General features: G+C 40.7%; 1 protein-coding gene across 5 annotated transcripts in view; it reads right to left on the bottom strand.

The window, feature by feature from the left end:
• The window catches only part of SEPTIN9 (septin 9), a 381,698-nt gene that overhangs the window by 47,597 nt on the left and 320,278 nt on the right, over positions 1–13,823 (bottom strand). For all 5 annotated transcript variants that reach the window (XM_077459257.1, XM_077459258.1, XM_077459260.1 and 2 more), the window contains one exon: positions 1,052–1,249. In XM_077459257.1, the coding sequence (XP_077315383.1) occupies positions 1,052–1,249 (198 nt within the window). The remainder of the gene's footprint in view (positions 1–1,051; positions 1,250–13,823) is intronic.

Here is a 13,823-nt window from a genome sequence, read left to right as displayed (position 1 = left end):
TTCTCCCCACCTTTCTGTGTCCTGACATCTCCTGTTACAGTCTCCAAAGTATAAAACATTTTTACATTGACAAAAGGCACTAACCTAAGAAGAAAGCAGCTCAATATAAACCAGTCTGTCAGCCAATTTGCTAAAATGTAATGCTGTAGCAAATCTCCCAGCACTGGTCCTATTCCATATTTCTGGGTGTGTGAAATAGTGCGCCCCCACTGGCTGCTGTGGTCCATGCCAACAATTCCTATGTCACTACTGTGTCCTGCAGTGACTGGGATCAGAAAGAGGAAGCACAGTGGCCAGTAGGAGGACCCTCTATTTGACCACCTTCAGGAGGTGAATCTGGTTACCGTGGGAAGCTCTGCTACAGGGGTTTTAGAAAATTGGCTGACCCCACTGGAATGCTGCAGCCAGGTTAGTGCCTTTTGCAACTTTAACTCCCTTACATGCTATAACAGAGGTTTTAACTAGATTGTAGTTGCATACTTTGATATTTAGGTGATGCCACGGCATATCAAAGGCCAAGTTCACTTTTTTTTTTTTAAACCAAAATAGCATTAATGTACTTATTTTGCAAAAATAAAACGGCTTTGAATAAATTCTACACAGGCTTACCTCACTCTCTTGAGCTGTTTAAACACACTGCTCGATTACTTCTGCCTTACTTCCTGGTCAGACTTTAGGTCATGACACAGGAAGGAGTTGACCAGCTGATCTCATTAGCACGCACCCTGCATCATCTATCCACAGCTGTTCAACTCCTTCATGTGCAATGACCTAAAGTCTGACCAGGAAGTAAGGCAGAAGTAATCGAGCAGTGTGAACAGCGAAGAGAGAGTTAGGTAAGCTGGTGTAGAATGAAAAGCTGTTGAAAAAAAAAAAAAAGTGAATTTTCAGTGGCTATGAACTACTAAAGCACACAAACCAAGAACCAGTGCAATTTTTGGAAAAAAAAGAGCTTTCATGGGAATCTTAATTTAATGACTGGTGCAGTCGGAGTCACAATTATATTAGTGAAACAAAAAACAAAAACGCATATATGGATAAAGATGCTCACCAACCACCATGATGTTAAGCTCGAACCCTTGCTTCATTGCCTTTTTCCTCATCTGCTCCAAAATGGCATCTATTCCCACATATCCAAAATCCATGGCTGGCTTCTCCCCTACGGCTCGGGTGGGAAGGGGCTGCTTCATCCCTGCGTCTCTGATAATGTCTGTCATGTTGGCAGCGTACGGCTGAGTGTCCTCAATAACTGTTGGAGAAAGCCAAAAGAAAAAGGGTAAGTATTGTGGTTATACCTGTAGGAACACATTTTGGATTTAAAAGGAATTTACTTTATAGCCTGGGTCATACAGATCTCCTTTTAGAGCAACTGCACATTAACCAATTGCTACCCAGGCCAATTCTGAAACTTTGCGCCTACATGTAAAAATCATAATTTTTTTGCTAGAAAATTACTCAGAACCCCCAAACATTATATAGGTTTTAATTAGGGCTGCAACTAACGATTATTTTCATAATCGATTAGTTGGCCGATTATTGTTTCGATTAATCGATTAATAACCTTAAAAAAAAAAAAAAAAAAGTGGGTCAAATTGATGTTCATTTTCAACCACAGTGACGGGAAAATTTGGAAATAATAGAGAACTTCTTGGTCAAAGGACTTTTCAGACAGTGTATGTGGTTTTTGTTCAGAAATGAAGTGAAAATTTCAAACAAAATTCTTTCATTCAGCGAATGTACAAAGATTTTTCATCTGAATATTCTCACCTGAAAAATTGATCCCGTGAGGCCAGCATAACGCTCATTGCACATCTATGCAGTTTTTGCTTTTGATCTGTTTCTGCAGTGCTTTTTGCTGTGCGTTTTGATTTTTACGCACATGATTTTACGGCAATTTGCGTTTTTTGCATTTTTTTTGGGGCAGATTAAAAAACACAAATTGCTGCAAAAACGCATTACATTCTTTTCTGCAGCTTCTCCATTGAAGTATATTGAACCAAAAAAAGCACCGTTTTGCGTTAAAAGTCCCTGACCCTTTCCAAATATGCAGCGGCTGAAAAAAGCAGAGATATGAACGTGTCCCATAGGAAACCATGTAAATGAACTGTAGTGCGTTTCTGCAAAAAGCACCAATAAACATAAACATATAGATGTGAACCAGGCCTAAGACGTTTAGTAATATAATGGGGTTAAAAAGACTAAAATTAGCCCTTTATAGTACAAAAAAAGCAGATAATCACTACTGGAAGGGGTTCTTTTCTTTACTGTAGCACAGTGAAAGTAATATTTACAGTAGTGATTATATTTTTGTACTATAAAAAGGGCTCATTTTAGTTTTTTTTTAACCCCATTATGTTACTGGCCGATTAATCGATTATGAAAATAGCAATCGATTAATTTCATAATCGATTAGTTGTCGATTAATCGATTAGTTGTTTCAGCCCTAGTTTTAATAGCAGAGAGAAAAAAAAACAGTAAAGTTAGCAAAATTTTTTGCATAATGTGAAAGATGATGTTACGCCGAGTAAATGGATACCCAACATGTCACACTTTGAAATTGCACACACTTGTGGAATGGTGCCCAACTTCAGTACTTAAAAATCCCCATAGGCGACGCTTAACATTTTTTTTATAGGTTACCCGTTTAGTTACAGAGGAGGTCTAGTGCGAGAATTATTGCTCTCGCTCTAACGTTTGCGGCGATACCTCACATATGTGGTTTAAACATTGTTTATATATGTGGGCATGATCTAGGTATGCACTCGCAAGCATTTTTTTTGGATCACTGTTATTCCAAATTACAAGAAATGTAAAGATGCCTTAGGAATAGTGCATGACAGGCCCTCTTTACAGTGAGATCTGGGGTCAATAACCAAAAAAAGGGAGGATCCTGGCTTCCCAGTCGAGGCGGTGGCATTGTTTCAAATGCAGAGGCTGGGTGTGAACCCATAACGCGCCCGGCCGCCAAAAGATCATAGACACACCCGGTGGGCCAGATGGCCCCCGATTCTCTATGGTAAACTTCTGGCATGGACCAATTTTTCTCCCTCTTGCCGATCCTACAGGCAAGCTGGGAGAAACACCAGAGGGCGACGGGCAGGCACCATTCAGATATCCCCACTCAAAGTCGATGAAAAACAAGAAAACCGCAAGAAGGTTTCCTTTTAAATCCTACGGGACTTTTCACACCACTGCGTTACAGATGCAGTGCGTTTTGAAAAGTCCTGCATGCAGCATCCTTGGATGTTTAGAAATCCGCACCAAAAATGCAACTTCCCATTGAAGTGAATGGAAATCTCTGCAAAATCGTGGTAAAAAGTGCTGCGATTTAGCTTTTTTGGTGCATTTTTGAGTCCTAGGTCCATTTTTCACAAGTGCAGGCAACCCAAAAATACCAGAAATGCACAGCAAAATAACAGTAAAAATGCATACGCGCTTTTACTGCGATCTTGCTACAGAGTAGTGTGAAAGTACCCTTAGTATGGATGCACTTGGAATGCATTCAGCTGACAACTGTTCAGGAACGAAGCATGTCACTTATCCGGCTCTGCAGTGAGGAACACGTGTGCAACTCACAAATATCACAAGCCCAAAAACAGTGAACACATATGTATTTCAAATGTGTATTTAGCAGTTTGCCTGAGTAATGACTTTAACTACATGGCAGCAGTCCTACGGAGCTCCTATCAGCTGCCCATTAATCTGCATGCCTGTCCAACAACGAACACTCATGGTTAAGAATCTGGGCAGCCAAACCAGGATATGGTAATGAAGGTCAATGAGAAGTAGAAGAGGTTGATGACAGTACAAAGAACAGATCAGAGAAACATGTTGTCACCCGATTCAGATTCTGTATATTTGCTCAACAAGTTCTTACACAGATTTAGTGGCTGTTTCCAGGTGAAGTACAACAAGTACATGGAAGGGAAGGGAATGTTTACCATGCCCTGAAATTACATTTTGTATATTCATCTCATAATTCGGTGCCAATTGATGGATTTTTACAAATAAGCCATTAAAGGTGTGCTGATGGAGGCAACGTTTACTCCGACAATAGTATTAGTAAATGGCAAATATTACCATAGTAGGCCATTTACATAAACCATTATGGGGTGGCTTTCACATTTATATTTCCTTCCTGTTCCATACTGAGACTGTTATTTTAGATTAGTAAATGCAAACTCTAGTGTTCCTGTGTTCACGGAAAATGTTTTCAGTGAGCTAAAGCAGAAGTTTGCACTAAGAGAATGGAGCAGTGAAGCACAATCATTGTGCAGCACTATTAATCTGTTAACATAGGCATACATGGTAATCCCCATATGTTTGCAATTCTACCTTTCTGATGCAATGCAAGTATTTCTCAACATGCACCAAAAAGCTCTGTGATGGCTCTGAAAGGTTATATTGAACTTGCCATTGAAAATGAAGAGCAATATAGTGCACTGCTGTATCCTGCATACGAATGGGCCCCTAACAAGTCCCATCATGCCTCTGCGTGTCATACTTGTGGCTGTCAGAGTCTTGCTATGCCTCATGGGACTTGTGGTTCTGCAACAGCTGGAGGCCTGCTAATTGCATTTCCCTGATATAGTGGCATAATACACTTAGAACAGGGGTCTCCAAACTTTCTAACCAAAGGGCCAGTTTACAGTCCTTCAAACTTTAACTGGGCCGGACTGGGGCCATTGGGAGTAGAAATTGTCCTGGCATTAGTGGGAGTTAGTAATGCATCTTTGTTACCAGGGGGAGGACTAGTTCCCGATCGTTTATGTCTGTGGTAAGAATAGTGCCCCATCATTGGCATCAGTGAGAAGAATAATGCCCCATCATTGGCATCAGTGAGAAGAATAATGCCCCATCATTGGCATCAGTGAGAAGAATAATGCCCCATATCATTGGCATCAGTGAGAAAATTAGTGCCCCATATCATTGGCATCAGTGAGAAGAATAGTGCCCCATTATTGGTGTGTTTAAAAGAATAGCACCTCATTGTTGATGTCAGCGGAAGGAAAAAGGCACCAAGGACCAGATAAAGGCAAGTAACTGGCCCTTGGGCCACAGTTTGGAGACCACTGACTTAGAACATCAATTTAGCCATTGTTTGGTTTTAGGGAATGTATCATAAATTTGTACATATTCATTAACTCTTTTAATTATAGCCTGGCCTAAAAAACAAACAAAAAAACTCAAAACGTAAGAATAAACAGTTTGTCAAATAATGATGAAAAATTGGAAATTAGTATTGTGCTGGATGGAGAACTAGCCAGCAGATGGAGCTCTAGTCTCCTTTTCTCATACTCTGCGATTTTAGCTGTGCTAACAGAACTCCTATTGATAAAGACCAGCTCAAATATTGAGGGAATTCCTCCTTACTTCCTTTTAGGGCAGGAAACGATAGAACATCTCAAATGGGACACAGATGAGAAGGGCAGCTTCACACGGAGCCGCTGCACTTTGGCCACAGTGCAGTGTACCTACAGTTTTCATGCAGGGTTTCTGCACTTACCTATACACTATTATGTCCCGTGATTTTGGTGCGATTTAAGAAAGCACATCAAAACCACAGGGCATAATAAAAGTCTATGGGGAAGTGCAGCTAACCTGCCCAAAAACTATCGGTATACTTGCTTCAAACCTGCGCTGCATCCAAAGCGCATTAAGAGCAGTGTGAAAACGCACTTAAAAAAACGCACCCATAAGTGCAAAAGGGTTTAACTCCTGATGATATGGTCTGTGGCCTCCTGTACTGGTGACAATGACTCCCTTAACCACTTCCCGACTGCCCACCCCACAGTTACTGTGGCAGGGCGGCCCTCTATGCCAGATCACGTACGTGAACTGACACTTCCGGGGTTTGTATGCTTGCGCCGCTGCCAGTGACCCGCTCCCGCTGTGATCACACACACATAGCAGGAGCCCAGGAGCAGATACCACAGACTCTATGTCTGCCAGCACCCGCCAACTGTTTAGTACAGAGGGAGAATGGTGGTCTTCCTATGTAAACAAGGGAGACCATTGTTCTCAGCAGGGAAAACATTGGTCCTGTGTTTCTGCTAAGCAGGAACACAGATCCATGCCTTCCCATAGTAGAAGCACCTCCCACACAGTGAGTAAGCACTTGCTAGGAACACATTTAACCCTATGAGCGGCCCTGTTAACTCCTTCCCTGCCAGTGTCATTAGTACATCGACAGGGCATATTGTTTAGCATTGGTCACTGTATTAGTGTCACTGGTCCCCAAAAAGTGTTAGGTGTCCGTTTCGTCTGCCGAAATATCGCAGTCCCGCTACAAGTCACCTAGATCGCCGCCACTACTAGTAAATAAAAAATTGAAAAAATATCTCATAGTTTGTAGACACTATAACTTTTACGCAAACAAATCAATATATACTTATTGGGATTTTTTACCCAAAATATGTAGCACAATACATATTGGCCTAAATTGAAGAAACTTTTTTTATTGGATGCGTTTTACATTGTTAGAGCCGGTTCACACAGCGGGCGATGCGAGGCGACACGACTCGCCTCGCAAGTTGCCCCCGTTCTGTACAATGGAACCGTTCTGAGAGGAGCGACTCGAGTCGCTCCGACTCAGAAAAAAGGTTCCTGTACTACTTTTGGGCGACCTCGGGGCGACTTGCATTGACTTCTATACAGAAGTCATCTGCAAGTTGCCGCTGAGGTCGCGGCAGGTCGCGGCGAGGCAAGTCGGAGTCGCCTCGCCTCGCCTGCAGTGTGAACCGGCCCTGAGTCATTTTTTTGTTAACAACGCAAAAAAGCAGAAAAAACAAACAAAACAAAACAAAACAAACAAAACAAAACAAAAACAAAAAAAATGCAGAGATGATCAAATACCACCAAAAGAAAGCTCTTTGTGTGGGGGGGGGGGGATATTATATTTGTGTACAGCGTTGCATGACCGCGCAATTGTCACAGAAACGCAGTGCCATATTGGAAAAATGAAACATAAAAAGAAAAAAAGAGCGCAAAGCTGCCCTAGTGTGATACTGTGTAATACTAGAATACAAATTCAAATTAAAGGTTTCACAAACGTGGATCTGAAAATCACATTGTACAGCAAGGTGGATGTCTCTTCTCCTAGCCTGATAGAACGGGTTGGCTCCCAAAAATTAGTGATGTGAATGGGGGATGTATAAAGCAGACTCCACTTCCTCCTCATGTCCCATTGTGTAACTCGCGGCCGAGAGTGAAAGATTGTTAGTGAAGTAACTCCTTCTGCCTAGCAGAGCGGTTGCCAAGACAACACGTTTTGGAGGCGTGGCCTCCTTTTTCAGGTCCAGTAAATATTCTGGAGTTGAAGTGGTTAAAGTGGTTGTAAATATTAGTGATGGAATCTGAGCAAATCACATACATCTATAGTGTTTACTTATCTCTCTCTAAAGCTCTAAATGTAATTTCTCTTTGGTGTTTCCTTCCTCTGTTATCAGCACAAGTCACTTCTGAGAAGTTTTTCCCACACATGAGATAAATTTGTGTTTGGGAGGGAGGAAGGAGGGGAGGAGAGCTCAGAACTGAGCTCCTCTATTCAGAACACAGTTCTTCTGCTGTGTGGAGGGGGGTGTGTTCCTTTCCTCCAATCAGCTCTTACGTACTGTAACTGCAGCCTCTATGCCCCCTCCTCTGTGCTCCTGACAGATAAAGAAAGAAAGATTTTAACTTTTCTGCTCTTGTGAAGGGGTGTAGGGAAGAGAAGACTGCAGATAAACAAGTTAAACCTACACAGGAGGATTTGTTTCATCTGTGTGCATCATCTGAGGCTGTTCAATTAACTGGGTATATGTAAGGGTCTACAGCCACTTTAATATTGGGTCATAAAGACTGCAAGCAAGGAGAAATATCCCCAACAGGGTCAGAGAACCTGAATTTTAAGCTCCTCACTCTTTTTAGTGCTAAAAGACTTTGGTTGGAGCTAGGCTCCGCTGAGCCATCAATGTTGTAATCAATGCAGTGACTCATCTAAAAAAAAAAAAAAAAAAAAAAAAATACAATTGACCCCAAACTATTCTAGTTTCCTTTTAAGGGAATAATAAATTTAAAGTACCACTTAAAATAGTGTAATTATATTTTTTTATTATTATTATTTCAGATTTGCATTAGAAACACCAACAGGTAAGAAGCTGACTGGCAAGGTGTTGACTTCTACTCTCCTATTTCATTTCTGATTGTGTGCATAATGTTTCACCTGTGTGCAGGATTACAGAGTAAACAGTTTATTAGGCACCAGAGGCTTAGGCCTCTTTCACAAGGGCTTTCCCATCAGGTCCGCCTGTTGGTTTTTCAGGTGGACCTGATTTGATGCTCCATTCAGCCCTATAGAGTAGCTGTGACATGTCTGCTGGCACCCGGTGCTATCCGATGATGTCCACGAAATGCAGACAGATTAAAAACCATATTTTCCATCCGCCTGGTGGATCAAATGAAAAACGGACAGGTTGTCAATTTTCATTCAATCTCCCCATAGAGGAGAGGGGGGCTCCGACAGGTCCATCTCAGCACAGCGAGCCAGGACAGACCTGTCCTCCGCTTGCTCAGCGGGTATCAGCGGATTGATCCCCACTGAGCAAAAACTGAATCCGCCAGGCGGAAAGCCGGTGTGAAAAGACCAAGAGAGCACAAGGGAAAATATTTAGAAATGGTAACACCAGGATTTTATATCTCTGGCCCCGCTACTGCAAGGTCTAGCTAGGGTTCCCAAGGTATACAGAAAGTTACTAGTGAGCCATAGAAGGGGTTCATGATCCAATGGACACTAGCAAAAAAAAAAAAAAACTGGAGGCTGATGGAGTGGGTGAGGTTATAAGTATACATTGGGGGGCTGTCCCAGCAAAGATTTTTGCCTGTGTCCAATCTCCGGAAGATAGCTGCACATAACCCTTGGTCTTAGAACCAATTCCTGTACTGTAGGACTAAAATGTTGATCTGCCAGAAATACACGCCCTCAGCTCCTAAGTCCTGTGCAGGCTGATAGCACAAAGCATTGTTGTGGACTGAGTGGTGTCAGCCCTACTCAACTGTCTTTTGCTAAACTACTCAAACCTTCCCACTTTTCATTTTGTACAACATAAAGGCTGTTCATTTTAGGAGGGCTAATTAGTCTCTTTGAGATAACATGGAATGTCAGTCTGCACAGGACAGCCCTGAATTTTAATATAAATCAACGGGTATTTTTCGCACTCATAAAACAGATAAAACAAATACTTTTCAAGTGCATATTTAACAAATCTAAAGGGAGCAAATAAGAGAAGTTCAGTAGGTTTAGATACACTTTAAGAAGTGCAAATTATAGAAGATTGCAAATAAAATTATTATACGCACTAATTAAAGACTAGGGGATGCATTATTAATAATATCCCCAGTCTTGTCCATTTTGAAACAGGCACGCTTTTTCTAGTTTAGAATAAATATAAGATCCTTGGGTGTGTGTGGCACAAATATCTAGAACAGTGATTCTCAACCAGGGTTCCGTGGAACCTTAGCGTTCCTCCAGAGGTTGCTAGGGGTTCCTTCAGCATTGGGCCATTTCTGACTTTCGGATAAGTTCCCATCGATACATTGATATTTTTATCTATCTGTAAGGAGGTAAATCTTCCCAATGACCACAAGTCTAAGAACCATTCTTCCCACTGACCATCACACTAATGTATCATGAGTTGTAGATTTCTAATTTTTAGCAGGGGGTTCCCGAGACCCGAGAACTATTTCAAGGGTTCTCCAGTGTTGAAAAAGACTATTTAGAATGTACAAAGAAGCTAAACAATTATTTCAGTGTACTAATTAGTTTATGATGTAAAGGAAAAAAAGAAAAAAAAAAAAACAGTTTCCTGTTGTGGAGGGTGGTAAAGGAAATGTAACATTGTGTGCACTGATGCAGCTTGAAGTAGAGTCACTGATATTTAAAATATTTCTCAGGACTTCCAAGTAGATATTCTAGAGATAAAATATAGAAAGAAAAGGCCTAAACAGAGTTTTAAAAAATATATTATGGACACACATTTGAAGTGAAGTGATGTTTTGATTATGTCAGCTGAACAATTAGAACAACTGCTCCAAAAGTTTTAAATTTCCCCAAAATTTTGGCAAAAAAAAAAAAAGTTTATTTTAGGAAAATACACTGGAGCGAATGGAGGGTAAAAAATAATTCTCAAATAAGTTTCAGAAATTAACAGTTTAATAAATTAATTCTCAAATAAGAACACATAAGGAGCGAAAATCTAAACTAATGAGCAAAACTGAAAAAAAAAAAAAAAATTCAAATTTACCAAAATGTTGCTGTCTGTAAAATTGCTACATTTTCTCTGAAATCACTCTGCTCATCCCCAAAAAGCATTAAGAATTCTGTAAATTATGAATTAAAGATGTCAAAGGCTCATCAACATTATTGCAGGCCACAGAAGATATGCCTGGTTACCTCATTACCTACACAAGGTTTATACTGAGCTCAAAAAGAGAACCGTCCCACTGCTAGATAATGCCATAATGCAGGCCAGAGTCCTGTGTGATTACAGTTGTGAAGAGCTGAGGTCTTCGATTTTAGACTGAACACACCAGAGCAATCCCACTAGGAAGCTGTCACCTTGTCCTGTACTGCCAATGGGGAAATAAAGGAAAAAAAAAAAAAAAGGGGGGGGGGGGGTGGGTGGCACAAAAACCATAGGCGAATCAACAGGAGAGGGTGGCCGGCTCCCAATGGAGCAGTTCCCACATCTCCGTGGTGGCCACGGAGCAGATTGCACAGGGGTGCATCTATGGCTCCTTTTCAGGTCCTAATTCAGGCAAAATTTTAGCCCGATGTGTCCCTGAAATGGAGAACCGGGATGCACCAGGCCCCTGCTGTGAGCCGCGTCTGCACTAAGTGTGAACCCAGCCTAAAGATTTACTTTTAAGTGCCAAATTCACTTTTTTTTTTTTTTACAGCTCCCCTATGTACCAATATAGCATTAATGTACTTCTTTTGCAAAAATAAAAAAACAGCTTTCCATTTATTCTACACACCCTTCCTTACTTCATGGAAGTTTAAAAACCCTGTTCCATTATTTCTGCCTTACTTCCTGAACATACTTTAGGTCATGACAGAGGAAGGAGTTGACCAGCAAAGGGTAGATGATGCAGGGTGTATGTTAATGAGGTCAGATGGTCAACTCCTTCCTGTGTCATGACCTAAAGTCTGTCCAGGAAGTAAGGCAGAAGTAATGGAGCAGTGTTTTTAAACATCCATGAAGAAAGTGATGTAAGCGTGGGTAGAATAAATGGAAAGCGGTTTTATTTTTGCAAACAAAGTACATACATGCTATATTGGTACATTAGGGAGCAGGAATAAAAAAAAAAAAAAAAAAAAGGAGAAGGGTTAACTTGGCATTGAAAGGGCTTCCCTGCATATTTCTTATGCTCTCTAGCCATTTGCAGAAAAAGGTACAAACTATTACCTCCTCACAGTTCTGTAATTGGTCTTAAAGTGGAAGTAAACCCATTGATTTAAACAGTTAAAAAAAATAAAAAAAAAGACTTGCCAGGAATGCTAACTGCACATTGGCTGTGCTCTCAGCCAAACTATCAAACCATCCAATGGCTGGTGTCATAACGAATCACATGTGCAGCACCATAGCAGCTGAAGATTAAACAGAGGCAAAGATGGCAGCTTGGCTTGGCACCTTGGCTGAAACCGATAGGGGAGTTTACTTCCACTTTAAACCAAGTCACCAGTTACAGCGTAGTACAGTACTGAACGAGAATTAAATGAAACTGAAAATAAACTTCTCAGTGGACAACTTTCACCTGTTTCAAGAAACAGGTTATCCTGGGGGGGGGGGGGGGGGGGGGATACATGGAATGAGGAAGCCCTTTTCCATGCACATCGAACCATTCTTCTACAAAATATTCTGGAACGCAGGTGAAAGTATATACGAGCTGTGAACTTATTAACCATATTGATCAGGTCAATGATGACTCTCCAATATTAAATAAAAAAAACACAAAATAAAAATAAAAAATAAAAAAAACACACACCACATATTATTCCAGTTTTATCTTTAAAATAGGCTACAATTTCCTTTTCGCCCATCTTCTTTGTAAGAAATTAGAACTAAAGAGTCCTAACATTATTACATTTTCTGCTATGTTTTGATGAATCGGAGCCACAGCAACTTGAAATGGTTGCCAATGTTCTCTCAGGGCCTAAATATCTGCCTAAACTCGCAGCAAGCATTCCTCAACTGTACCGCTCTTCCTTAACCAATTCAGTTACTCTGCGATAGAACACTTAAAGTGATACTAAACACACACTGTTTAATTTACATTGTCCCTTCTCTTTCTGCATATGGATGATGGCAATGTAATTTTTACTTTTAAATTAAAAAAAATACAGCCTTGGAAATACAGAGTAAAAATAAATAGGTTTTAAATTGTAATACAAATATAATTAATATATATGAAATCAAATCTTAATTTTTTGGCAATACCATAGTGAGGTCGGATTTCTGCCCCTCCAGCCTGTGTCTTAGGACAACAGGAAGGTGAAGCCTCCATCAATCAAGATGTAATATCCCTCCCCCATAGTGTTTAGCTGGTTAGTGGACACGGAGGAGGAGGTAGGACGTGGGATGTCATTAACCACTGTGTATACGCCTACATGTGTGACTCTATAGTGACATGGCCTGCTCAAATGTGATGAGGAGAAAATGCTCACAGCAGAAAATACACTGAAAACATGTGCACTAGCTGCCAACATCCTGCTCTGCAAAATACTCAACTGCATTGGGGACATAAACAGAAGTGGGAAAAAACAGAATCGATCAGAACAGCAGGATCAACCAGGTTTTTTACAGAATGCAGAAAACGATAACTCATAGTGAGTTAGTATAAACAGAATGCAATACACCATTTATTGATAGATTTTGATGATGTGGGTTTAGTGACACTTAACCGCTTCCGGACCAATTTTACTGTGGCAGGTTTGCTCCCCTGCGTGAGCAGTCGTAGCTGTACGTTGGCTCTTTAACACACCTCCGGCGGCGCCCGCGCCTGAAGCGTGTCCCCGGAGCCGATGCGAGTGCCCGCGATCGTTCGTGACAGAACGAGAATGGGGATGTGTGCGTGTGAAAACGCACAAATCCTGGTTCTCTCAGGGGAGAGGAGAGAGATTGCGTTCATACCAAGTATAAACACTATCTCTTTCCTCCCCTAGTCAGTCCCATCCCCCCTAAAAGTCAGAACACACCTAGGGAACACAGTTAACCCCTTGATCGGCCCCTAGTGTTAACCCCTTCCGTGTCGGTGTTATTTATACAGTAATCAGTGCATTTTTATAGCACTGATCGCGGTATAAACGTCACTGGTCCCAAAAATGTGTCAAAAGTATCCAATTTGCTTGCCGCAATATTGCAGGATCGAAAAAGAAAAAAAATAAATAAAAATCTCTGATCACTGCCATTACTAGTAAAAAAAAAATAATAAAAAAATAATAAAAATGCCATAAATCTATCCCCCCATTTTGTAGACGCTATAACTTTTGTGCAAACCAATAAATATATGCTTATTATGATTTTTTTTTTACCAAAAACATGTAGAAGAATGCATAGCGGCCTAAACTAAGGAAAACTTTTTTTTTTTTTTTAATTGGGATATTTATAGCAAAAAGCAAAAAATTGTGTTTTCAAAATGGTCGCTCTTTTGTTTATAGCACCACAAACAAAAAAAAAACAAAAAAACGCAGAGGTGATCAAATACCACCAAAAGAAAGCTCTATTTGTGGTTAAAAAAAAGAACGTCAATTTTGTTTGGGTACAGCATCACATGACCGCGCAATT

Source organism: Lithobates pipiens, unplaced genomic scaffold, assembly GCF_037356315.1.
Source record: "Lithobates pipiens isolate NorthernLeopardFrog02 unplaced genomic scaffold, aLitPip1_a1.2 Scaffold_28, whole genome shotgun sequence".
NCBI classification, from domain to species: Eukaryota; Metazoa; Chordata; class Amphibia; order Anura; family Ranidae; genus Lithobates; species Lithobates pipiens.
Note: the sequence above shows the minus strand (reverse complement) of the source record. Positions and strands in the feature narration are given on the sequence as shown.